The sequence below is a fragment of the Cyprinodon tularosa genome, unplaced genomic scaffold, assembly GCF_016077235.1.
Source record: "Cyprinodon tularosa strain WSP-4 unplaced genomic scaffold, ASM1607723v1 ctg700, whole genome shotgun sequence".
Classification (NCBI taxonomy): domain Eukaryota; kingdom Metazoa; phylum Chordata; class Actinopteri; order Cyprinodontiformes; family Cyprinodontidae; genus Cyprinodon; species Cyprinodon tularosa.
This window is the reverse complement of record NW_024039453.1, coordinates 391498-417647: the sequence shown is the minus strand read 5'-3', so window position 1 is coordinate 417647 and position 26150 is coordinate 391498. Positions and strand designations below refer to the sequence as shown.

The following is a 26150-nucleotide window of genomic DNA, read 5'->3' as shown; positions in this document are numbered from 1 at the left end:
TATATATATATATATAAATATATAAAGGCGCTGTACAGAACCCTGTGGTTAAGGGACCTAGATGTCAGGCAACATGAGTGTAGCAGCCTGAATTTTAGCATAGTGAGGAGAAATTTCAATGTAGCTGCCCAATATGCTGAAATACGCAGGCAAGAATCATTTTCATTACAACAGAATACATGTCTCATTCATAAACCAATTGAACCATATAATTTGCAAAGAAAAAACCAAACTGTACTTTGGTGTAATCCCACCTCTACTGTATAAAAAAAAAAAAAAAAAAAGTATACAAGGTTTGTAACAATGACCTACCATAGAGATTAATGTATCGAATGCAGCTCTCAACCACCACTGGTATAGGCTGTCCTGAATCCTACATAGGAAAATACATCAGAATGACTGGATGTTTGTAAACAGAAAGCAAGTTGTAAAAAATTATAATAGAGGAAATTAAAACAGCAATGTTAATCTTATTTTTACAATTGGCAGCTAAACTGGTATAAAATAAACAAAAAAATAAACATAGATATCAAACATACATAAAATACATAGAATAGTATGAAACCAAACAAGTATATGTATCATATTCAGTATTAAACAACATTTTACAGTGACAGAAAGATACTAAGGGAATGCTGAGAAATGTAAGCAAAAGAAACCCACAGAGATGATCCCACCCTGCTTAAAGACAAAGTACCTGACTCCTGGCACGGACATTTCTTCTTCCCCTGGGCAGAGAGCAGTAAGGCATGGAGAGACAGAACAGGAGAGGAAACAACAACCACAAAAAGATTAAAGAGAAAAAGAGACAGATCGTAACAGAGGCCTGGCTTGAAAGAGCAGCCAAAGCTTAAGCGCCTTGCAGGGTGAGAGACAGGAGCATAGGGCCTGTGGCAGGAGGGTGAGCTAGCAATCAAAGAGCTTTGGCAAGGTCCAACCAATTTTTAATTTTTTCATTTCTTTATTTCTTTTCCAGAATTAATTTTTAATCTCTGAGTACAATACAGTTGTTTCTTCTTCTGGTTCACAGTTGTGAAAATAAGCAATTTAGCGATGCAAATGTTTTTTGCTATTTTTAAAACACCTTGTCAAACTTGGGGCAATTCACGTGCATTTTAAATACAGGTAACCTTTTAACCACAGTTTTTGAGAAGTTATTATTTATAAGTAACAAAGTGGGGATTTACACTCACCGGCCACTTTATTAGGTACCCGATGCTAGTAACGGGTTGGACCCCCTTTTGCCTTCAGAACTGCCTCAATTCTTCGTGGCATAGATTCAACAAGGTGCTGGAAGCATTCCTCAGGGAGGTTGGTCCATATTGACATGATGGCATCACACAGTTGCCACAGATTTGTCGGCTGCACATCCATGATACGAATCTCCCGTTCCACCACATCCCAAAGATGCTCTATTGGATTGAGATCTGGTGACTGTGGAGGCCATTTGAGTACAGTGAACTCATTGTCATGTTCAAGAAACCAGTCTGAGATGATTCCAGCTTTATGACATGGCGCATTATCCTGCTGAAAGTAGCCATCAGAAGTTGGGGACATTGTGGTCATAAAGGGATGGACATGGTCAGCAACAATACTCAGGTAGGCTGTGGCGTTGCAACGATGCTCAATTGGTACCAAGGGGCCCAAGGAGTGCCAAGAAAATATTCCCCACACCATGACACCACCACCAGCAGCCTGAACCGTTGATACAAGGCAGGATGGATCCATGCTTTCATGTTGTAGACGCCAAATTCTGACCCTACCATCCGAATGTCGCAGCAAAAATCGAGACTCATCAGACCAGGCAACGTTTTTCCAATCTTCTATTGTCCAATTTCGATGAGCTTGTGCAAATTGTAGCCTCAGTTTCCTGTTCTTAGCTGAAAGGAGTGGCACCTGGTGTGGTCTTCTGCTGCTGTAGCCCATCTGCCTCAAAGTTCGATGTACTGTGCGTTCTGAGATGCCCTTCTGCCCACCCTTGGTTGTAACAGGTGGTTATTTGAGTCACTGTAGCCCTTCTATCAGCTCGAACCAGTCTGGCCATTCTCCTCTGACCTCTGGCATCAACAAGGCATTTCCGCCCACAGAACTGCCGCTCACTGGATGTTTTTTCTTTTTCGGACCATTCTCTGTAAACCCTAGAGATGGTTGTGCATGAAAATCCCAGTAGATCAGCAGTTTCTGAAATACTCAGACCAGCCCTTCTGGCACCAACAATCATGCCACGTTCAAAGTCACTCAAATCACCTTTCTTCCCCATACTGATGCTCGGTTTGAACTGCAGGAGATTGTCTTGACCATGTCTACATGCCTAAATGCACTGAGTTGCCGCCATGTGATTGGCTGCTTAGAAATTAAGTGTTAACGAGCAGTTGGACAGGTGTACCTAATAAAGTGGCCGGTGAGTGTACACACGTTGTTTGGCAACTTTGCGAAACCCAAATTCCGAACAAGGCCCAGCGGAAAACAAAGAGGATTTTAAAGCTTCAACTGGTAAAATGGTCAGTTTATGTTTGAGCTTGAAAAAAAAACCTACTCAAGTCTTTTTGTGGCAATAAAAAAAGTTAACATCTGAATAAAATCAGTCTAGTAATGCCCTGTATAATCTAGAAATTCTCGTACTCATCATCTTCCTCTTTAGCAGGACTCTCCCAGGCCAGCTGAGAGATATAGTCCCTCCAACAAGTCCTTGGTTTTTCCCTGGGGATGCTCTCCGTGGAACATGTCTGGAATACCTACCTAGGGATGCATCCAGGAGGCATCAAGAGAAGATGTCCGAGCCACCTCAGCTGACTCCTCTCAATGTGGATGAGAAGCAGCTCTACTCTGAGTCCCTCCTGGATGATCAAGCTCATCACCCTCATCCCAGCCGCTTGTATCCAGGATCCTGTTCTATTGGTCATGACCCAGATTTCATGACCATAGGTCATGCGTCCTCATCTTACCAGCAGCTGCACCATTCCATCTATCAATCTCCCACTCCACTGTCCCTCACTCTTGAACAGGACCGGACAATACTTTAACACCTCCACTACATCTCCACTTGAGTCAGGAACTGTCCTCCAACCTGAAGAGGACAAACCACCTTTTTTCCAGTCAAGAACCATGACCTCAGACTTGGAGGAGCTGATTTGCATCCAAACCGGTTCACACTTGGCCACAAACCATCCCCGAGCGTGCTGTAGGTCTTGGCAGGAGAGAGGCGGAAGTATCACATCAACAACACAAAAAGTAGGGAGGAAATCTGCTGGTCCCCAAACCAGACCTGCTTCGGCCCATGGCTGTGCCTAAACATCCTGTCAGTTTAAGCATCTATGGATCATGTGGCCTAAATCTCTGACTGCTTCCCGAACCTCTTAGGATCAGTGCATCATGGTTCCCTCTGCAGGCAGTTGGCCCAGTTGGGGGATCACTCTTTAGGGCTTGACCTCGATCCGTCCGGGTTCCAAAAAGCTCTTATGTTTGTTTGTCATCCTTTTGAACCTTTTTGAAAAAAATTCCAAACTTAACGACACCGAGCAGTAATTTTGATTTAGGTTGTGACATGTTAATCCTGATTTTTCTTTTCTTTTTAAAAGGACCCAATCGAATGTATTTACCAATAAAAATTGTCGTTGTATTTATTAGTATCTAAAAATGCTTTTTCAATTATGACTGAACTTTGAATTTATAGGATTTGCTTAGAAAGAACCAATATACTGCATCGGTGGTAACACTGTGCCTTTAATCAAAGAGCGGATTAAGCAGCAGTTTCAGCTTAATGTTATTGTTGTGGGCTGGTGGTGCAGCTGCCAAAAACATGAGGCCATGGATTTATTAGCAAAGCCAACTACTCTGTATCAAGCCAAATTAATTCAGTTTCTGCTAGCTGGAGGCTCATAAGACTAGGAATTAAAATTTACCATCACATCACAATTTACCAGCTTTAACCGTCCTGTCCAACTGGAGAACTGAAGACAAGGCATGGAGCAAGAAGACAGGGCATGAATAAGAGAGTTGTCACAAGCAAAAATATCCCCTCCTCCCTCCCTTCCACCACCAAAGGCCAACTAGTGGAACAGCAGAGTTCATGGAGAAACAAAGCACACAGATGGGCTGATACCTGAATGAAGGCCTCCATATTGCCGTTAAACAGCTTACGGTTAAAAATGGAACGAGGTCTACACTTCCGTATTCTCTGGGGTTTAGGGGGAAGAGTGGGGGGCCTGGGGAGATGATGGGGATTACAGTGTTCAAATAAACTCTTACAAAAAATACTTACAATTGTGATTCTTTTTCTAAAAAGATTCCATGACAGATTCTACCCCATTGAAATAAATCTACCAAAAACAGACGATATAATAAAAATAAAACAACTGTTTTAGTACTTATGCTGAACAGAAAAACAAAGTAAAATTTCAACTTAATAACATATCAAATTATTACATAAAGATGAAACTTAATTAATTATTAATGAATCAGTGATTGGTTTCAGTTGCAGTACTATAGCACTACATAATATTGCATTATTATAGATTTTCCTCACTAACAGTTATATGAATAAAACTGTATACTGATTAAAGGATTCAAGTCTTATTTAAGTAAGCATTAATATTGTGATGCTGAAGATAGCTAAACAATAGACTTCGCTGTGTAAGTCATGTGCTTTAGAACAACAGATATTTTCTAATTATTTGGCAGTGCTGCTTTTGGTAAACAGTTAATTTTCTCTGTATGTTTCTGTGCAAACTAAAAGCATTACTGCATGAGTATTTCCCCATTTATCAATTTTTTTGTTATTCATCTTGCTGAAGCTGAATTTCCTTAAAAGAAAAAAAAATAAAAATAGCTTGAAAAAAAAAAGCTTTTTAGATGGCTTCTGAAGGAGACACAAGAAATGTGGCCAATCATAAAACCAGGGGAATTTTAATGGACACATTAGGTTTCCAGGCGGTGTTTCAGTCTCCTTAGATCCATAATGGTGGACGCAGCACGCGGCTGCATTAGTACCTTTTAACTTAAGATCTTGTTGGTAAACCTACATTAAATGACAGCATCATTAGTATTACTTTTTGATAACTACTTTTGTTTTGATTCATCTAAAAATGACGGAATGTAAATGTGTTTTCTTAACTTAGTCATTCCGTTCCAAAGACAAAGACACTTCAAAGTACTCAGAGTTAAGATTAACATCTAGTTTCATGTCAGTAATGAGTACTTCAAGCTTTTATCTTTAGAAAGAGTGGCCACCTTATGAAAGCTGCAATGTTCTTTTTTTTGTACTTTCTGGAACAGCAGCAAAAAAACATGACAGCTTGAGGGTTTACTTGCTGCTTGAGGTTTTCTTTCGCTTTTTGTGTCTATTTGGTGTACAAAAGAAAAACTAACAGGATGTTTACAGTGGCCTAAAAATGCAGCTCATACTCATGATAGTCCCTTCATTTATCTTTCAATCTTAACATTTAACATACATTCAACAAAAAGACTCAAAACCCCTACATTTTCATCTTCACTTGTACATTGAATATTATAGATATAATATTTAGAGGGATTTGCAGTGCCTATTAGAAGTGTTAAGAGAACCACAACTTTCAGACATCTTTACAATGTAATTCAATGTATTATGGGAGGACCTGTATGATAGACCATATTAGTGAATTACTGTGCAGTGAAATATGTATGATATGTTATCAATTTAACTTTAAACAATAAAACTTAAACGTGCTTTGATCTAAACAATTCCCATATGATTGGAGAAAACAAGAAAGGGGAACTGCAATAAACATCCAGCCAATCCAAACATTTTTACACCTGTTCAGTTAAGCTCAGCTTTCAGGTTCCTCTGACCAAGGCACCTACTTCTACAGGGTTCCTGTGTCCTCCATGGCTTGCAGCAAACCCCGAAAGGGACATCTTATGGCTTTTGTCAGCATTAGCTTTCTTTAACAAATGACATTCTAGCAACTAACAGCTGTTCTTTTTTTCCCCCCAGATTCTCCGAGCTGCAGATCTCTACAGCTCCTTCAGAGTTGTCATGGATTTCTTTGCTGCTTTTCTGGTTATCTCTAGTTCAGCATCAGGTTGGATGAAGGCCCTGCCTCTCAACAATAACATCCCTGACCCATCTCATACCTTCTTGGTCCTCCTGCTGTTGCTTAGTGATGTTCTTTCATAAACCTCCGTGACTTTCACTGTATGTATGTATTTTTGCTGAGATAAAATTGTATGCAATTACACTGTACTTATGATAAGGTTATTTCTAAAAGCAGTTGGTCATCATGCATTCTGATTAGGGGTATTCAAGGGAATGTGGCTAAATATAAATGCATACAAAACTTTCTGGTTTAGAAAGAAATGTGAAAAACCACAAATCATTTTGTACTAATTTATGTTGGTCTATCAAGTAAGAATACACAGAAACAAACTGAATACTTTTTGAATCAACATGAGAAAACATGGGCTAGTTTGAAGGGTGTGAATACTTATGTACAAAGCACTGTATAATGATACAAGTACTAGCTCATAAAATGATAGAGCATTAAGTGTGTTGTTTAAAATGTATCAGATTAAAACTAAAACCATATTGATTCAATTAGACAATTCCCAGGCAATTACACATTTTTTCTTTTTTTCCCCAATCAAAACTTATTACTGTAAAAGTTTTCCTTTTTTTGTCCAAGAGGAGTTTTATTTTACAAATAAAACAAATACATGTTTTAGCAATAATTAAAAATGTGAGGAAAACTTGTATTCCCACACTGTGTCTTATTTCAGCCACTGCTAAAGACACAGGAAGAATTTAACACATCAGCGCCTTCTTTATTCACCTTTTTGTCACTGAACATCTTACCTTGTTGTTCCATATTCAGCCCTCTCCCCTAGAAAGCAAAAGAAGCAGAGAAAAATAGGCCAAATTAGAATCAGCTAGTTCACAGTCACAGCAGTTAGCTGTATGGTTGAGTGCAGTCTGATTATACAAGGCTGGCAGATGGAGACGGAAAGGGGGAGTTATTCGGAAAAAAAGGGGGCATCTATTCAGCCAAACTGAATGGGGTGAGTGCCATAGCTGCATTTGACTTGCTGCCAGACAGCGGTCATTCAGCGGTCGTCCCCAGAAGGGGACGGCCTGTCTACTCTCTACATCCGCAAAGTGGGAAATGTAACCAGGGGCAACCAGAGAGGGAGGCTGAGGGAGCCGATTTACATAGCTCTGTGATTTCATGAATCCGTAGCACACTGGCTTAAAGGACTTAAGAAAACCATTTACAAAAAACTAGAATCTAGAAAATATATACTTTTGTATGAATTGATGCTAATAAGCACCATTATTTCAATCAATATTTCTCACACACATCTATTTTATTTCCAAATCATGTTAACAGTCAACCGAAATTCTAAAATATTATTTTGAAATATTTTTGTCTTCAAGCACAAACTACCTCAGTGCCAAACCTATGTAACTAAATTAACAACAAGTACTGTTTTACCTTACTGTCATTTAGTTATTTTACTTTTTTAAAGTTTTGCCCAAAGAATACATTCTTGACACCAGTTAAACAGTTACTGTCCTGGTTTTGACAGGGAAACATATTTAGCCATTAACTCGCCTAAGGTCCCCAAAGGTAGGGCAATGTAGCAAAAAGAATGCAGCCCAGCTGTAAACAAGGCTGCATAATGACTTTCTGCTCCAAAAAAGAAAGAAGGGCAGAAACCTGGGTTAGCTTCTTTTTGTCACTTGTGGTCATTTTGTTATAATGCAAGATAAATTGAATTTTTTTTGCATGTTTTACAGAGATAATAATTGTCTTAAACAGCTCCATATTTCTGGAATTTATTGTCTTATAGAAACATTCTTCTGTAAAAAAAGATCATATGGTTTTCTGGGGCATTTTGTGGTATTTATGGCTTCCTTTAAACCTGTCCTTTTCAAGTAAATATCTAACAGGAGGGTGCTGAGGACATAATTTGGCTTAGTCATTGTTATTTTTAACAATAAACCGTAACCATTTTAAACACATTTGATGTGTAACCAGGGTGCAGGCCAGTGGATTTTAGAACACAGCAAATCTTTTTATTCCACGGATATGCGTGGGTGTAATTTCTTTACTTTTACAGAATGACATGTTAATGTCATTGGCCTCTCTTTTCTCTAAAAATGTCACATTTAAAAAAGTTTTTTTTACATTTCTCACCTTCTCCAAGTGTCTGCTTTAAAAGGTCATGCTTAGCTTGCAGTTTGACAATAAGATTGCTCCCGTTCAAGTACTCTTTGTATTTCTGAAGATCAAAAGTGGAAAAAAAAGAATATGTTTTTAGGATTTTTAAATTACCATCATAAATGTGTATTTCAAGCTTCTTCTGCTTACTTACAGTAAAATAGAAGCCCTCTGTCTCGTGCTGATTGGCTCGCCTTTTAGCAATGCTTGCCTTGCTCATGTAGGAGTCAGAGGAAGCCGATTTTACAGACTCTGTAGATTGGCTGTGCTGGAAGGCGTCTGATACATCAAAATCTTCCACAGTTAGCATATCTTGAAGGGTTTGCATAGTAGCATCAAGGGTCTTCTTCACCTGAAAAAAAGACATCCAAGCAGCCCATAATATCATTATTAACCACTTATTCTTTTATACACAGTTTATGTGTCAAACCAAGTGATTTGCATGGAGAGGATAGTAAAGGAATACCTAAAACTAATGAGCATATTTCAAATGCAACAATCAGATTTTAGTCTGAACTAAGCCACATTATATCCTTTAACTTGAACATTGTACAAAGCTGAGTGAAGTGCATCACTTTGCTTGACCCCCCACTGATGGTTCCTTCATATAAGGTATACAGGTAGAAATAAGGCATAACAGATTTGTGATTCATTTACACAGCACAGTGACCTTTGAAACAGTCTGGCTGAGTTACAGTGACATCTCTGTATTTCTGTGTTTAATCTTTACAACTTTACATATTGAAACTTAGAACTTTTTCTTTTTAGCTTTGTTTCTCTGAGAGATAAAACCACTAAAATAGCTACTTAAGGAATCATATTTGGACCAAAGGAAGAACACATAATGGTTGGCACGCAGCTTCAGTTGATTTAGCTGGAAACCACCAATTAGGGTCGAAATCTGGGTGAAATGAAGGAAAAAACTACCCGAACTGTAAAAGTGCTGAAACCCTAACTTGATAAAATGAAGTTGTTTGGTTGGAGTGACCTTTGGCTGTGTTATATGAACATTATTGGTATTAGTCTGTAGTCCAACATTCTTTCATTTTATTAATAATCTTATGTTCATATGTAATAATCAACACATTGTGATTATTAAATTTTATTCTCTTGAGTTATTCATTTTATTTGATCACTTCTATACAATGCAACTTTCTATGCATGTCTTTTTCCATGTACAGCACTTTGAATTGTCTTGGTGCTAAGGTGTGCTTTAGAGATAAACTTGCCTTGCCCTACTGTTTTCATTAGCTCTTTACAATTTTCTCTAGCATAGAAAATAATCCTGGAGCAGTGCTTCAGGCTATTTTTTAGTGCGCTCAGTCTTGTTAAACATGTTTTAGGTTGAGACAGAATGCTGTTCAAGGAATTCAGTTTCTGGTTTCAGGTTTCTTCTAATAAAACGTTTCAATATTTTTGTTTGTTTGTTTTTTTAAATAGTCACTGCATGTTAAATTAAGTCAGTGCAACTAGATTGGAACTAATCCAATTGGCTTTCTATCCATTTACACTGTCTGTTTAACCATGAGTGTAGCGTAATTCAGGGGCAGAATCTTTCAAGGACCACATTTGTATACCGATTAAATCATTGTGTTTTGACAAACGCTTCCCCAATTCACGAATTCTCCTAAAACTCTATTATATACAATAAGCTCTCCTATTGTCTGATTTCAAGAATGAAGATCCAGAATATGCTCCACAGCCCAACATTTCCTATAATCAAGTGTGGGTGAAAGCAAATTGGTCAAGCTCAGGGAAAAGTGAGCCCAGCTGGTAAGTGCCGCCACCTGCAACTCTAAGCAACTTCTCTGGTCTGAGTAAGATTACAATTTCTGTTTAAAAAATCTGTTGTCCTGTCTCATGGTTATTTAATTCATATACCATTGTGAAGTAATGAAAAAAATGTCCGGAGCGATCTCTTCTCAGGAAAAGATCCTGGGAGAGAAAGCTTCAAGGTGTAAACACAGAGCTTTCCTTAACTGTCTACTGGAGGTATAATGAGCTCATCTTTAACATGTGCCTGTGACCATATTTCAACTGTGGCAAGTCCTCAAGGATTAATTATACAAAATCTGAACAAATAGTGGGGATCTGGATAACAATGTTACATTTTACTCAATAATGGGGTTTAACAATTGTACTTCATTATTATGAACCCGATTGTTTTTGCCGAATACCTTCTACAAATTTTTCTTTTAAATATTGCATAACTAAAATAGTCCCATGCCATTTCAATTAGTGCTGAAACAGTTAATCATGATTAATCAGTTATTACTATATAATTTAGTAATCCAATATTCATTAACTGGAGAGTACAGAGTCTAATAAATGCCATTAACTAAATTAGCCACCCCACTCAGAGCAGTAATTACACCAAAATTGTTAAAAAATATATATAAACATTTTGCATTTGAGATCAAATTTTATTTCGTCCATGAATATGCTGTATTTATGATGTATTAGATTTTCTTTAAGGCACCTTTTGCTTTATGATAATTAGACAAAAAAATTATTGACACATTATTTAATCAGTAAAATATTATAAAGTTGCAGCACTAGCTTAATTATTATAACAAAACTATTTTAAAACAAGCCTTTGCTATTTTATTATTCAATCTCGGTGCAATTATTTAGCAGAAATGTTTTTCTTGTTATATAACATTTTTTTTCTTTTCCTATAAATCACCAAAACAACCCAGAACATGTTGTTCATGTAATTTAGGAAATGGTTGCTCAGAAATATTAACCTGCCTAAACTTGCCCATACCCACAGTCAGAACAGTGATCAAAAGGATTGTGGCCCCAGTTATTAGGGAAGGATTGGCAAGGATGTAAAAAAATTAATTGGTAAAAGAAATGTACCAGTTCTCTCAACATAAGACTTAGTTGCATTAAAAGATTTCTATAATAGATATTAAGCCTTTTGAAAGAACATGTGAAGCAATAAATGTAAAAGGTGAATTTCTGAAAAAGTCTTGCCATTCTTTATACAATAATCTACCATTTTAACTGAGTAAAGGATAATAACTTTCAAGCTTTTTAATGATAAAAATCTTAGACAAAGATTCAAACAACCGCTACTGCAAAAATATAAAACAATAAATTATATATGGGTTAAAACAAAGAAAAAAAAAACATCCAGAATAAATGGATTCTTCTGGGTTATCAGCCTGCTTACTTTAAACAAGCACAATAGAGCTATCCTAACGGGAGTGGTCCCTTTCAGCTTTACCATGCACTCATCCTTTGCCTAGGGGGAAATTACTACCAATTAGATAGTTATAACACAATGTGTTAAATGCTATGGCCTTTAAAAACATGTAGCCTTTAAAAACTCAAGGCTACATTTGAGCAGAATACTTTCGCCGTCTCATAAAATAATGACTAAAATGTGTTTAATTTTGTGGCAATACGCCATAGATATAAACATTAATATGACTGTGAGCAAGACACTCCACTGATGCAATCTACAGTTGAGATTCTGGTGTAGAGAAACTCTCACCTCTTCATTTTCTATCTTCAGCGTGGCGAGGCGGGACTGCAGCTGGTGGTAGCGCATTAAGAGCTCTGTCTGGACAGGCTGCTGTGCACTAACCTGACACACCTAGGAGAGAAAAAAAGATAATCTTTTATTTAACTAAGAGGAAGGGCTAAATAAAGCCAGGAACATCCATCTCTGATGCATCACCACCTCCAGGCCAATGCAGCTCTTCAGCAACTCCTAGCCACACTTTAGTATTTTTCTCCTGCTACTTTTATCTCAGACCCTTTTAAAGCCATGTTGTTAAATCATAGGGTTTAAACTTTTCTCTTCAGTCAAGAGATAAATTCAATTATTGTGATAAATGGAAAAAGAAAAGTTTAAAGATCATGTTTCAAGTCATTTTCTCACACATTATATAGTGAAACTTTGTATGCATTGTCCTTCAATAATTTTGGGCTCCTTAGCCTTTATGCACACCAGAATAAGAGATAACAACCCTTAGCAGCATTCTTTTCGTCATTAAAGGTTAATTAAGAAACCTAATACAGTTGCTTCCAAAAAGTTAGAATCAACTTTAAATTATTAATTATAAGAAATAACAGCAGACTATAAGTGGACAGAAGACCAAAAAATGAGAATGCAAAAAGTGGCAGAGGGTGAAACAACCGACACCAGACTCACCTCATCCCCCATATGTGGTTGATAATCAAAGCGTGCAGGAGGACAGAAGATCTGACTGTGTGTGTCCATAAATCTTAGCTTGTCCCCTCTAATATCCATGGCATCTACAGCTCCTTCCAGTAAGTCCAAACCTTCATGGCGAGAGGTTTCCAAACTATATTCAGCAGACAGATAGGTCCTCATGGTACGTGCCAAGCTTGCATGGTAGCCTAAGTCACAGCACTGACCAAGAAAGAAATTAGATGGTTTAATCATTTAATATCACATTAAAGGCCTGAATAATGTACCAAAATAAAATGCAAGCGTTTCCTTAATCGAACTGGTTTCCACTTACATCTATCATGTCCGACACATCATGGATGTAATATTTGGCCACCAGGGCGTTGGTAGCCACCAGATTGAGTAGATAGTCATTCCGGGCCTTTGTGCATTTTAGCTTATTTTCAAAGTACTTTGCTTGCCTCTGGGGAAGGAAGAGGAAGGAAAAGTCCCATCAACAGGATGTTGTGTCATCCTAATGTGCTCAAAGAAAGCCTTACCAAATTACATTGATTGTATCTCAGTAATGCATCAATATATGTGTTAAGTGCATGGTGCAATACAAAGACAGGGTTTTTTTCTGGCAGTGTAATATTTTAACATAAATGCAAAACTGAAATGCATGGATTATAGTCCACATGCATTCATAGAATAGGTTTGCATAATCTTTTCTTCATCTTATCTACATCACAAGCCTCTGTATCTCATGAGTGTATGTCAACAAAAACTGACCTTCTCCTTCAGTTTCTCCATCTTCCTGACTGAACTTCTTCGCTGGGGACGTTCATCATGTCCGTGACGCAACAGGCCCACGCTGATGTCATTAACTTTGCCGATGTGCTTCTCTTCCTGTTTTTCTGCCTCCTTCAGCTTGCTTTCAGCACTCAGACTCTCACCGTGGTACATGTGGTACGTCTTCATCACCTAAAAAAAAGGGACAAAAATAAACAGTAAGACCAACAGTGAATTTCTAAATATAGGATTCTGAAAGCGAGTACAGTTAGTAACTAGCTTTCTAAACATCTAATCATTTTTCATCCAATTAAAAATTAACAGAATTTGATCCTAAATCTTAAGTCTAAATTGCTTTCTAAGTTTTTGGAAGTGGTCTTTTATATGGTTTTCTAAAGTGGCTGCAGGAAAAAATAAAATAAAATATTGGAACCACAGAAAATGCTTGAATATAGTCTTAATAATCAGCACATTGATTTTATTCCTAGATACAAAAACAGTTAAAATTGCTCTGGACTTTGATGAAACTAAGTAAAAATATTGCTGATGGTAATAAAAATTTAAAAAAGAATTACGAATATTTTAAGGATTACTTTTGTGAACAATTACAAAAGCGAAATCTTACATTCCAAATAAAATTTTGGAATGTAAGATTTCATCTTAGGTTTTAATAACAGTGGTACAAAAATTGTAAAATTATATTTATACACTGTCGAACATACAGTTATCTAAAATGTCTACCTCCAATTACCTATCTAGATTTTTATTATAGCAGTAACAGGTTCGTCTGCATGATAACTTCTAGAGAAATTAAGTTACAGCTCTCATAGTAGCCTTGTCTATTAGCGTCACATAAAATGTCTTAGAAGCACCTTTAAGAGACCTGCAGCTGTAGAACCGCTACCTGGAGGGTATTATTCCATACTTTGTCTAAATGGACCATCGTTCTAGGCTGGGATATGGTATACATCTGGTCTAAAACTGAACGGTGATTCAGCACATTATGAGACATTTATTAGAAATCTAAATATAGACATGTTTAAGCCCCAGCTGACAAGCAAAACAACACCACCAGACCAAGCGGGCTATATATTCTTTACTTGATGACGTGCACATTTTTTACATTTCATGTGTGCAATGGCATGGAACTTTAGGAGGTTTGCATGCCTGTGTAAATTCTCAGACATCTGTGTCATGGCAACACAAACAGGCTTAAATTGGAAGGCAACTGAACTTTCACTCAGTTTTTTTTAAGACATTTTGACACCCATCCAGGAGTCTTCTGTGGGCTCAAAGGGCAACCTTTACAGTAGTTGACGGGCTGATGTGTTTAACCCATTTAGGCCGGGAAAGCATTACCGCATTTCTACCATTCAAGCCGGGGGTGCTGTTGCGTCATTCTACCATTGACGCCGGGAGAGCATATAAGTCAAGCAAGAAGAAAGAAGTTTTTTTCAAGCAAACATGGAGGAGTTTGACAGAGAAGAGTTGTCGGAAGGCAGTGATTTTGAGGAGTGTGTCGGCTTTGATGACGGTATAGATGAAAATGATGACTTTGAACGCGCTGAACCAATCGAACTACCACCGCAATGCACGGAGTGTTTTCAACCGCACACCTGGAGTGAAAGTTGATTTGCCTGCAGACGCCACACCGCTGCAGGCATTTGAGCATATTTTTAATGAAGAACTTTGGATGCATCTTGTTACCGAGACGAATAGGTACAGTGACCAAACAAACCAAACTCCAACAAGAGCAAAGATGGCAAAGTGGTCACCCGTGACTGTGACGGAGATGAAGACATTTATTGGGCTGTGTATGTAAACCTCTCTTCAGGACGCAGTTCCCCCAAAATATGTCCCGGGACAGATTTGTGGCCATCTGGAGGTAGGTTGTATGCAATTTATAACACAGACATATGCATTATTATGCATAATAATACTGTTAATAAGTAATCATCAGATAGTTATTTATGTAATGTTTGTTCTTTATTTTGAAAACGTTTTATATTGCACATTCTCAATGAAGACATGATCACATATGGAAAAAATAAAAGGTTGAATTTTTTTTTTTTTTGATTACTGCTTTTCACATTTTTTTTTTGGAAGAATTTCAAAGATAAAATATATTTTGAGTTCTATCTGCTACAGAAGCTGAGATATCAATAATTTAGGCGTTGACACAGTTGCTGAATTTACAGAAAAACTTCAGGTTTTAGGGGTATTTTTTAAAATCGGCCATAGGTTTTTAAGGTGTTTTTTCCAGGCGTTTTAGGCCTAAATGGGTTAAGATGCATGAAGTACCAACCTCCTGCACACATTTCAAGTCTGATGCTAATCAAATACCCTTTGTTCTCTGGATTGTTGAAGCCTTTTGTTGAGCATGAACTCTGTGATTGGTCTTTGGAATCATAATGGGAGTGCTTATGTAACCTCTTGGGAATGAGTTCCATGACTGAATTCTAAATGCTTGGAAGCTAAAGCCACAATCCTCTCCCTCTGTTCAGTGATAGCTTCTCTCTTTACATAACGATAGATTCCTTGATGCCTCTTTCAAACCATCTGTCCTCCCTGTTCAAAATCCAAACATTTTAGTCTTCAAAAATGTGTCCTTTGAGGTACAAGTGTACAGTTGAATCTTGCCCAGGGCAGCTGGCTCTCCTATGCTGTGACATCTGTTTATGAATTTTTGTTTGGTTTCTCCAATATAGGAACCTGTACATACAGTCCTCACTGCATTGGATCACATACACAATACTGCTTGACTTAGGTTTGGGTGTTCTGTCTGTAAGATGAACCAGTTTTTGTCTGAGTATGGTGTTAGGTATGTTGAAATTCACTGGTATGATTTGTTTGGTGAAAATCTTTCGGAGTTTCTCACAAATTCCTGACACATATGGAATTACAATGATTTGCGTCTCTCCTCTTTTTTCCGCTATGATGTTCCTCCTGCTAGTTGTTTTGGCTGACTTAACAAGCGCCCAGTTTGATAACCACATGCTTCAAGTGATTTCCTAACAGATTTTTTCCTTTCATTTCTCCTCTGTAAATGAAGACATATTAGCAGGCTGGTAACTCAGTAACTCCAAAAGTGTTAAATTATGTTTTCAAGACTATGAACTGATAAAAACTTTTTTTTATGACACAATGTTTAAATCTGAACTAAATCTCCCTTGGTGTAAATATAGCTGCAGCCAACAGCTAAACTTATGCAAACAGCACAACATGCCACATATAATGACATTGCATAATGCAAACCAAAAATAACTAGTACGAAGAAAATACATTGCACAACAAATACTAAAAGTATTGCAATCTTAAAATACTGAATTATAGAATGTTGCAATTACAGGAAATAGAAAGAACTCAAAGTAAAAATACTGCAGTTTCTAAAAACAAATAATCTAAAAAAGCTGTAAAATGGTCCACAAATGGATGACTACCAGTGAGAGTTGACCAAGTCAGATGCAAACAAACCCTCAGTAAAGACATTATCAGCAGCACAGAGGATATTTGGGGGAAAAAAGAAAAAAGGCATGTTTTACTTCAATTTCTTTTTAAGAATGTGGCAATAGCATTGCTTATATTCTCTGGTTGAAGCATTGTTCTTTGGGTTTTTTGTGTGTTTGTACCATTCATATTATTACCTGACTTTTTGCTTTTTGCCACTGAGCTAAAAGAGCTTTGATGTGATACCTGCGTGTGTAGAGTAACCTAAAGCAATACAAGAAAAAGTTGGTATACACCATTCTTGAGATTATATAATAGTAATTTGGCTCAAAAAGATTGAGTGAAATTATTCTTTGGAGGAAGAAATCCCATGAATTTTAAGAAACACATACATAAAAAACATGCAAAACAAAGAACAGTTAATACTTTTTATCTGACCTTTTTTTTCTCCCCACTGTGTGTTAGATAGTACCTAGTTTAGGGGTCCCAATACAACTTCTTTACTTCCTATATGTTGCAGCTAGGAGAATTGACGCATACCAATATTGACCCGATACAATGTTGGCACAAGTCATACATACTTCTATTACTTATTCTGTACAGTAGAACGTTAGAAAAGGCTTGATCAGTGATATTGCTAAATCCGAGAACAATAGTCAAATGTAACCAGTATGAGAACAGCTGACAAATATTAGTGACCAATGTGATAAGGCAGTGTTTCCAACAGCATGACAATATTGGAGATTTTAGATGTAGACTGATATAATCAGATTAGATTTTTGATATTACATTAGAAAAGGTTACAATTATCTATTTTTTTCCCCTGTAGGATTTTATTTTCACTGACATGAGTTTTCATGTAGAAATATAGTTAAAGGTAGATTTGTTTTAGGTAATGAAAGACTAATGAAAGTATTTATTTTTATAGGTTATAGTTAGAGAACACTGCACATTTTCAATATATCTCAGAGCAATTAGAAAAGTAATTATGACATAAAAAGCAAGCAAGATATGAATTGCACTGTCTTGGAAAAAATTTAGGGTTTAACGTGTATTTTTTTTCTATTTGTAAGAAATTAACTAGCTTCTGTGTAAAATACTAGTTGTGATTAAGCTCATTTGAACATTTAATCAATAAATTCATTGGTGAACTTACTGCTCTGGACTTAATGCCTGACCTCAAAAAAAAAAAAAAAAAAAAAAAAAGGCTCCACATTGCGTAAACTGACTTAAGATATGCAAATATATAATATCATTGCTTAATAAAGTATCTCTGCAGGTTGCTCAATTTACAGACACATGATCATGACTTGGTGGAGTACAAACAATAACTGTATATGGTGCAGATGTGGTGTATTTTCATTTGACTCCGATAAAAGCATTGGCAGTCGTCTCATATTCACCATTCGCATGAGTGTTGTATTATTATTGATATTTTAAATGTTTGTCCACCATCTTGTCTTTGTTATATTTTTACACAAAAGACTAACGAGACTGCTATGATTGTCCATCCATTTAACTGCAAGTAGTAACATCAGACTCAACAGTCCGATCAAGCAACCCCAGCTTCCCCATCACTAGTTCTCAGGTTCTGGTTACCTAGCAACCCTGGCTGAAATGGGCGAGGAGAGGACATGAGATCGATCAGCAGGGGGTAGAAGGATGTAAAGTGACACAGAGACCGTCTGTGCTGCAGAAAAAACAACTAACAACTGACTGCATCAAATATTTGGTGGATAACGGTTTCCTTACTTAATCAGCCACTGAAAAGTCTTCCTAATACAACAGTCTAAATGAATTACACATGCATGTATAGCCTTTAGTTTCACTACTGAAAAGTTGAAAAGACTTTTGCTACCCACTGTGCTGTGTCTGTGTTGCAGACAGGCTTTTAATAATGCATGACTAAAAAATGAAACGAGAAAAATCAATAATGCTACTGGTGAGGTATACAGTACCATGTAAGAAAATTTCCTCTGATGTTTATATCGTGCTGCTTTATTCTCTTTTAACCTTTTTCCTAATATGAGCATTTTAAACAACTATCACTATCAGTATATATCATTTTAACTGGTGTTTCAGCTGCTGTGGTTTCACTTTGTCTACGCAAATCTCTTTGTAGTTCAGTCAAAAAGTTTCAATTCAAACAAGCATGCATCTGTTGGATCTGTTAAAGGAATTGTAAGTTACTTTAATGCTATAATTTCATGTCCTCCCTTGCCAACATGAAACAATCGTGTTAAGTAACTAAAGATGCTTGAATAGATACAATAAATGCCTGAATTGCTTCTTTTTTCATTTCTCATCCTAAACATTAGTGTAGGGGTTAGAATACATTAGGAGCATACAAACATACAGTTAGATGTTTTCTCCTCCTTTCTACCCCTTGGTCAAATCTCATTATTTAATATTTCACTTGAAAGCTTTATTTTCTTTACATATGTAATTTAACAACAATATCAAATTCACAGTTTATTTTCAGTAGAAACAAAACCGTCAGTATAAATCCAATTCCTACCCTTTATGAAGGACTTAACCTGTAAACCCTGAGGGTTTCACAAGCAATTTCTGTCTTCAAATGCACAGCTAAAATAAATAAAAAGTAACGGCAGAATTATCAGGCCTACATGCCCCCTTTTGGTATCATTGTAAAGGTTGCCTTTATCCTCATAACGGAATCTGGCTGATTAAACGTGCTGATTTCCATTGCAGGTGTCCATCTACCAGTGGCAGGCTTTGGTCATGACATTTAATCTGTATATCATCATCTATGTTCAGGGCACTCCATAAAGCTAACCGTGCATAAAGCCTTGGGGTTCAAAAAGTGACTGCTGCCGTTTAACCTTGCTTTTGTTTGAAAATTTCAGCACCTGACAGCGTCCAAAAAAGATGTACAATAGGTTGTTGGAAAGATATGACCGACTGGTTCCCGAAGATACTAGTTATGAGAGGCAAAGGCATATTATATACATGTTACACATTTTTCACAGAGAGTCTGCCATGTTTAATGGAGCCTTAAACTGCATATTCTGTGTTTAAGGGGTATTAAGGGTGTGATAAACAAAAATTCACTGCTAGGTGTGTTGTCAAGCTCTGTTTGTAGAGCAAGATTTCTAAAAATAAACTTCTTTCTCTACCTTTACTCCAGCGGTAACCTCGTTAACCTACTCACCCGTCACCTCAGATGGGGACATTAGCACAGGATGAACACACAACAAAACAGCTTCACTTTTCAGAACTTAACCAGTGAAGTAAGAAACTTTTAACTTTATAATGCTTTTACCAATGAGAGTTTACTTTCACATATTATGATCATTAGATGAGTGTTTCGTTTCACTGGACACACTCTGCCACTTTGCTGCTACGCTATGCTGCTCTGACCTTTAATGAGCAGGGAGGAGCTAAGCTCTGAGTGGCAGCTGTGACAATAGACGTACATCTACACATGGATGACCTGGCTTGTGAATAAGAGACTAGAGAACAATAGAAAGATAAAGTGTTTAACGTCATTCTATCTAAAATTATAAATGATCACATATTGCTCCTTTAAAGATTAAATTAAAAGTGTATTGAAGCAAATATTTTTCAAAAATCATCCAGTCTATGCTTTTTGTAAAACTGTGCATAATCGGCTAAATTATACTTAACCAATATTAATAAATACACATTTTAAAACATGACTTCAACTTGGAAGTGTTATGTTCTTTGGGATATTGCAGATATTGGGTTTTTAGGATTAAACAGTAAGTGGACATTGCTAATCTCCATAAAAACATAAAAGCTTCAATGTGTTTTTTATTTATTTCCCTGTTACATTGGCTGTGCAGAGGGACACGCTACACACCACTGGGCATATAAGGAAGAGTTGCCCAAGAGATTCCCCCAGCATAAAAACAAGAAGGTTTGTGGACATTAAAGAGTTGATTCTGCTCTAAACAAACTCTAAGAAGATTGCTGTTGTGGCCTTTTCTGCTAACTTCTTTGTAGTTTGTAATTTCTGCCAATTTAGTTTCTTCTTTTTCTTCTTTGGGTAGTTAGAATATATTTCAGTTGATTTAGAATCAAAATTTGTAATTCTTTTTTTCTGGATGGGTGGTTTTGAAAAATTATTTTTGACAATTTTTTTAGAGCTTCAAACATTAAATGAACATTACTTTTCATCTCGACTAAGTTGCAAGACATTTTAAGTAATTATTTTGCCTCTGCTTTTACAATAAATAAGTCAAATCTGAAGTGCGTACTAATCTCAAAACCACCCGTTACCAACCACAGCCGTTGTTGCAAATTTTGGTCCTGGCATAGGAAAGTACGCATATCTTTAAAATGATTTGTTGATTGTTTACGTCTGGGTCTGATGCATTTTCTTCATACACACTATGCATTTCCAGACAAACTTAAACACGGCAGAAGTACCTGCTTCTGCCTGGTTTACCTTGCTATTAAGATTTAACTTAACATTCTTCCACAAAGCTGACATGTTTTATTTTGACACTGTGGCTTTCTTCCTGTCTGACAGATGACTTTCCTGTGAAATTGCTGCATAGGTTGAACCAAAATACACAAGGTTCTACCTAAGTCAGAGCTATGCAAGCGTAGTTTCAGAAAAACTGGTCAAACTGACCAACCCCATGCATTTCAATGAGATGTAATTGCCACAACTTGATAGGGTCTAATTTTCAGTCAAATCAGATGCTACCTTGTCTCACTTCTGGTCTAGTCATAAAAAAAGCAGCAACAGAAGAAGAAGAATGGTAAGTGGATGAGTCCAGTTCCAAGATGGTTCAGTGCTTCCCAATCAGTTGTTCAAAGCAACCAGAAAAAACCTACTGGAGTTTCATTCTTCTGCCTAATTGGTTAATTTATGCACGTTAAAGAGGCAGGAGTTTTTACAAGGAGTTGTAGTAAAACTACTCTGATCTTTCATCTGAGCTTATCCAGACATGCGTCTTTGCGCGCAGAGCTCTGAGTCTATACTTCACGCTCCACTCTGGTGGTTCGCTTTCCCCAGTATGGCTCGTCCATCGCTACTTAATAAACTATGCGGCTGATCATCTTCTGCCAAGCGTAATAAATCTCTTTACTATCACTTTGTTATTTCTTCCAGCTCACAACAAATGATACTAAACATTCTTTAAGGAATCCCTAAATTATATCCAAATAAAATATTTAATTTCATACTGTTTATTTTTGGATAAAGAGCCATTTTCCTCTCTGATCTTGTTTCTTTTTATTTAAATATGATGTAAATAATTCCTTGTATTGTCATAAAAACATTTCCTTGTATTGTCATTAAAACATTTTCTATGTTTCCTTTGAATATTTCAACATTTAAGTTAACATATTCATTCAATTTACCGGTAGGTCTGGATTGCCATGGCAGTATGAGGCAAATATGTAGGTTCTCTTTGAATTTTTTTTTATATCAAAACCCTGTGAATTTAAATCTACTTTGAGCCCTGAGCAGCGGTAACTAAGGTTCAAATTCTCAGAAATAAAGCCAATATTGTCAAAGTAGAAAGAAGAATGATTTTTTTTTTTTTTTTTTTTTTGGCTTTTTTGGAGCAATGACGATTTTTATTGATCTGTGTGTAATGCATAATTCATAGTAGATCAGAAGGTGTTTGCTTTGGGATGGATTCCTTGTATGTCTAAAACAATACCTTTATTGTACATTATGTTACCTTGTCTGTCTGCTATAACACCCAATATGATGTGTTGAATTAGATCTGTTATTTTCACAACTTTTGTAAGACACTTTTTTTTTTAAAGTAGGGCACTAATTCATAAAAAAGTTTATTTATATTCTATAAATCAAAGTTTTCTGCCAACAGCAATGATGAAATGAATGGCAGCATTTTATACCCAGCTATTGTAGTATCTAGTCTAGAGCTGTCAATCTGGTAAGGAATCTGGTTGTTATTTCCACATTGTAAAGGTGAACTTTTTTTTCAACATAAAACTGACTAAAACTACACTTTTTAGGTTGTAGTCGACTTAAACAGACTAAAACTATCACATATTGTAATGACTAAAATGTCACTAAATCTAATAATAGTTTTCCTCCTGAAGATTAAGAATAGGACAAAATCTAAGATGGCTGTCAAAAACAACACTGGTTACATCATATACAATTTTAACCAGTTTTACAAAATAATTTGTCAAAAAATATACCTAACAGTAAAAAGTGGTTACTGTGATTTCTGGTGCAATTTACTGCTTAGGGTGAAAAACAGTTTAAAGCAAAAAAGAAAAAAGAAAAACAAAGCTGTTACAGGAATCAACGACAAAAACAAACTTTCCTCTTCTTTCACAACCTCAGCAGAAGGAAGAGATGGAGATAAAAGCCTGCTCTGTTGATAAGGCCTATCTGCAGCATACAGCGTCTGGCCAGCTGCCTCACAGGTTATGGGGTGGGGTTTAAAGAAGTTGGGCTCCAGGGCACAGACAGAACATTTGGCTGGGAAGAGGAGTGATGTTGTATAACTTACTGTGTAGAGTTCATTGGTGACTTTCACCAACTCTTCATGCATCTGGACCCCGATGTCTTTACTCTGGAAGTAAGAGAACAACAATACCCTTAATGGAGAAATGAAATGCAGAATGTATACATATAAATATCACTACTGGTCTAGTAGTTATCACTTGAAAGCTTTGTGTTGGTTTTCCATTGTTGTGAAGGATGTCAGTAAGTACTGAAATGCTGTCACTGCTCTGCAGCTCAAATGATCTAACACAATGCTCAGAGAGAGAAGGATGACAAAAATAGAACAGTGCAGTCATTGCAGACTATTTCTCATGACTGAGAGTCACCGCTTCAGCTCAGTTACAGAGAATAGGAGCATATGATAAATTGGACTTTTCCCACAATAGGGCATTTAGCCAAAGAGAGGAGGAGAACGGTGCCAGCTCCAGCGGTGAGTAACTCTGGAAATCCTGTGAAGTGGATAAAGAAATTTGCTATGGGCAATTTATCCTGTTTTGTTGTCCACTCTAAGATGCAAGTCTTCAAAAAATTCAAACCTTACATTTTCACAAGGTTAAAGAATAAGACTTCAGCACATTTGGTTCTTAAGAAATTGTCTTAACAAGTGCTAAAAGCAAATCATTCTAGTCACCGCATGTGTAATTCATTACCATTAAAACAGTACTGGAGCTGAGCCAGGATGCTGCAGCAAAACAGGATTATTAAGATTAAGAACTTTAAGCAAACTTGCTGTAGTAGAGTTTCAGCAGGTGGCCATTAGGGAGCTCTTTTTACCCAACTAAATACACATCTTTATTTTTGTATTAATGCACCCTCTTAAGAGAAAATAAGAACGCTTGAAATTGTTTATTAAGTGTTAGTGAGAGACACATTTCAGCTATGCAGCAGCCTTGTTGTGTAGGCTTCTGTACATTAGAGGGCAAAGCTACAGCAGTTAGTAAAGATCTGATGATTTATTTTTGTTCACAAAAAATGCATTAAAAATCTATTTTATAGAGGATTATAGTGATACACATCTAAACATGACAGCAGGAGTAATTAGTAACCCATCTATAATATCAAATATTTGTTCCCTTTACTAAAGATTATTATGCATGTCTGTTATTATACAGTCTAAAGTGTTACAAAATGAAATTTTATATATTTTTTGTGTTTGATGATGCCTAAACCAAGATCCCAACGGGGTACATAAGATATGTACTATGAGCTTTTCATAAATCTGCATGTTTTTAAGGGTCAGAGTTGCATTCTGACCTTTCTGAAGAGTCTGGTGACATCCTCGCCCACATGTGCCAAACGGACAATGACGTTGTTGTTATAGATGTCGCTGAGAGTGGCGTGGTCTCTGCTCTCCCGTCGGGTCTGGTCCAACACCAAATACCAGCAGTTCACAGTAGAGATTAAATTTTGGTCTTTTCTAAAACACACAAAGTGAAAGACACCTTGTTAGAAGGAATACATTTCTTGAAGTATTGCTTATATCTACAAACAGCATCAAAAAGTCCAACATGTACCAAATGTTTCATGTTTTATGGAAATCTGATCAAAGGACATGGATTCTGAGAAACTGGCAAATAAGAAACATTAGGGACAATGACGACCTTCCCCCTCAATAAACCCTATGGTGCATCATTAGATACAAAGCAGTTAGTTGACCAATTATGGATGAGGAAGCCAGAGCATATAGAGAAGAATCAGTCAAACAAAGAAACTCCTTATACACACGCACACAGAAACACAACTGAGGTATGCTGGTTGCCTGGACGCTCAAAGAAGCATGTGATTTCAATTATCCTCAGACCAAATGGTTTGTTTATCTTGTTGGTTTGGTTTTTTTCCCCAATGAGGATGTGTTAGTGTTTTTTCTACCCTATATGCTTTGGATTAGCCTTAGAAATGCAGAATGACATGACTATGTTTAATGCACTATTTAAATCTTTAAAAGAACAAATAAAGGGCAAAGGGCTGCTTCATTTTTGATGTTTGTACACGTTTAGGTCAGATGTGCCTCCAGAGCATCTTTGATGCTCCTGAAGCGCATCTAGTAAAGTGTGTACTGATGCATCTGATGCTTGTGCTGCTGCTGTGTTCAGTGGTAGGGAGTGGCTTTGCTATATTTCCTGTGATGAGTTGGTAAAAACTAATTTTAACATGTTTTAAGTGAGAAAGGCCACCTCAAAACATTGTCTGTGCATTCAGTTCATCAAGATTACGATCATAACAGAACTGATGATATGGAGAACCGGGAGTATTCTCAAAGCGCCGACCTGAGATTGGCCTGCTAGCCTGCGTCTCTCTCTCTCTCTCTTTTCTTTTCTTTTTTTTAAAGCCTGCCAGTGCAGTGGCGGCACGCCTGTCAGAGAGGTAGGCCAGACCACTTAGGCTAGTAGCATGTGAGGCTGGAAAAAAAGATTGGTTTATTTCAATTAACCCTCGCCCCAACAGTCAATATCAACCACACAGAGCAGTGCGTGGAGGAAGGGGCGTGTGACCTGTCTGGTGCCAGCTGCTGCTAAGATGTGTGTAGCTAGCAACCTTTGCAAGTTAGGATAAGAAGCAATGGACGCAGTCTTCGAACGTGGTAAAAGGAAGAGGAGAGACTGGAGGCGGCGGCCAAATGCAGAAAAGTAGCAGCAAAAATGACATTTTTCCAACTCCAGCATTTGCTGCTGTTGATGCGCATCATGCGCTCAGATGCTCAGGAGTTCATAAGGCATTATTTCAGCTGCTCAGATACGTCAAGATGGGCTGCTCCTGCTGCAAGAAGCGCATGCGGTGTGAACGTAGCGTTAGATCCTCCACAGGAAATTAGGGCGTAGCTAAAAACCCTGGTTGGTTCATTAATTTTGAAGTCTGTTTCTGTGCTCAGTATGGTTAAGGCTTGGCTTTATACTCAGTATTATACTTTCTGATTTTGTCAGTGTTCTTTTGTACAAATGGATGATGCTATAACAAAAAGACCATTCTACTAATGTTTTAATGAACTGCTCTGCATCAAAAGAAAAGGCAACCAAACAGCTGGCATCTATTTTTATTTTGTTTCTTGAGCTCTCTAGGAAAATTGAAGCAAGAATCAGCTAGTCCTACA

At 37.1% G+C, this 26150-nt stretch overlaps 1 protein-coding gene across 2 annotated transcripts in view; it reads right to left on the bottom strand.

Annotated features, from left to right (window-relative positions):
• LOC119772188 (SLIT-ROBO Rho GTPase-activating protein 3-like) overlaps positions 1-26150 on the bottom strand; it is a 57658-nt gene that overhangs the window by 11218 nt on the left and 20290 nt on the right. The window contains exons 3-13 of one of the 2 annotated variants that reach the window (XM_038268518.1): positions 24317-24479; positions 23067-23129; positions 13132-13323; positions 12695-12823; positions 12361-12582; positions 11698-11799; positions 8350-8547; positions 8172-8256; positions 6830-6857; positions 4103-4205; positions 313-373 (exon numbers count right to left, since the gene is read on the bottom strand). In XM_038268518.1, coding sequence (XP_038124446.1) covers positions 313-373; positions 4103-4205; positions 6830-6857; positions 8172-8256; positions 8350-8547; positions 11698-11799; positions 12361-12582; positions 12695-12823; positions 13132-13323; positions 23067-23129; positions 24317-24479 — 1346 coding nt within the window. Of the gene's footprint in view, positions 1-312; positions 374-697; positions 729-4102; positions 4206-6829; positions 6858-8171; positions 8257-8349; positions 8548-11697; positions 11800-12360; positions 12583-12694; positions 12824-13131; positions 13324-23066; positions 23130-24316; positions 24480-26150 lie in introns of both variants that reach the window. The other variant, XM_038268519.1, reaches the window with a different exon arrangement.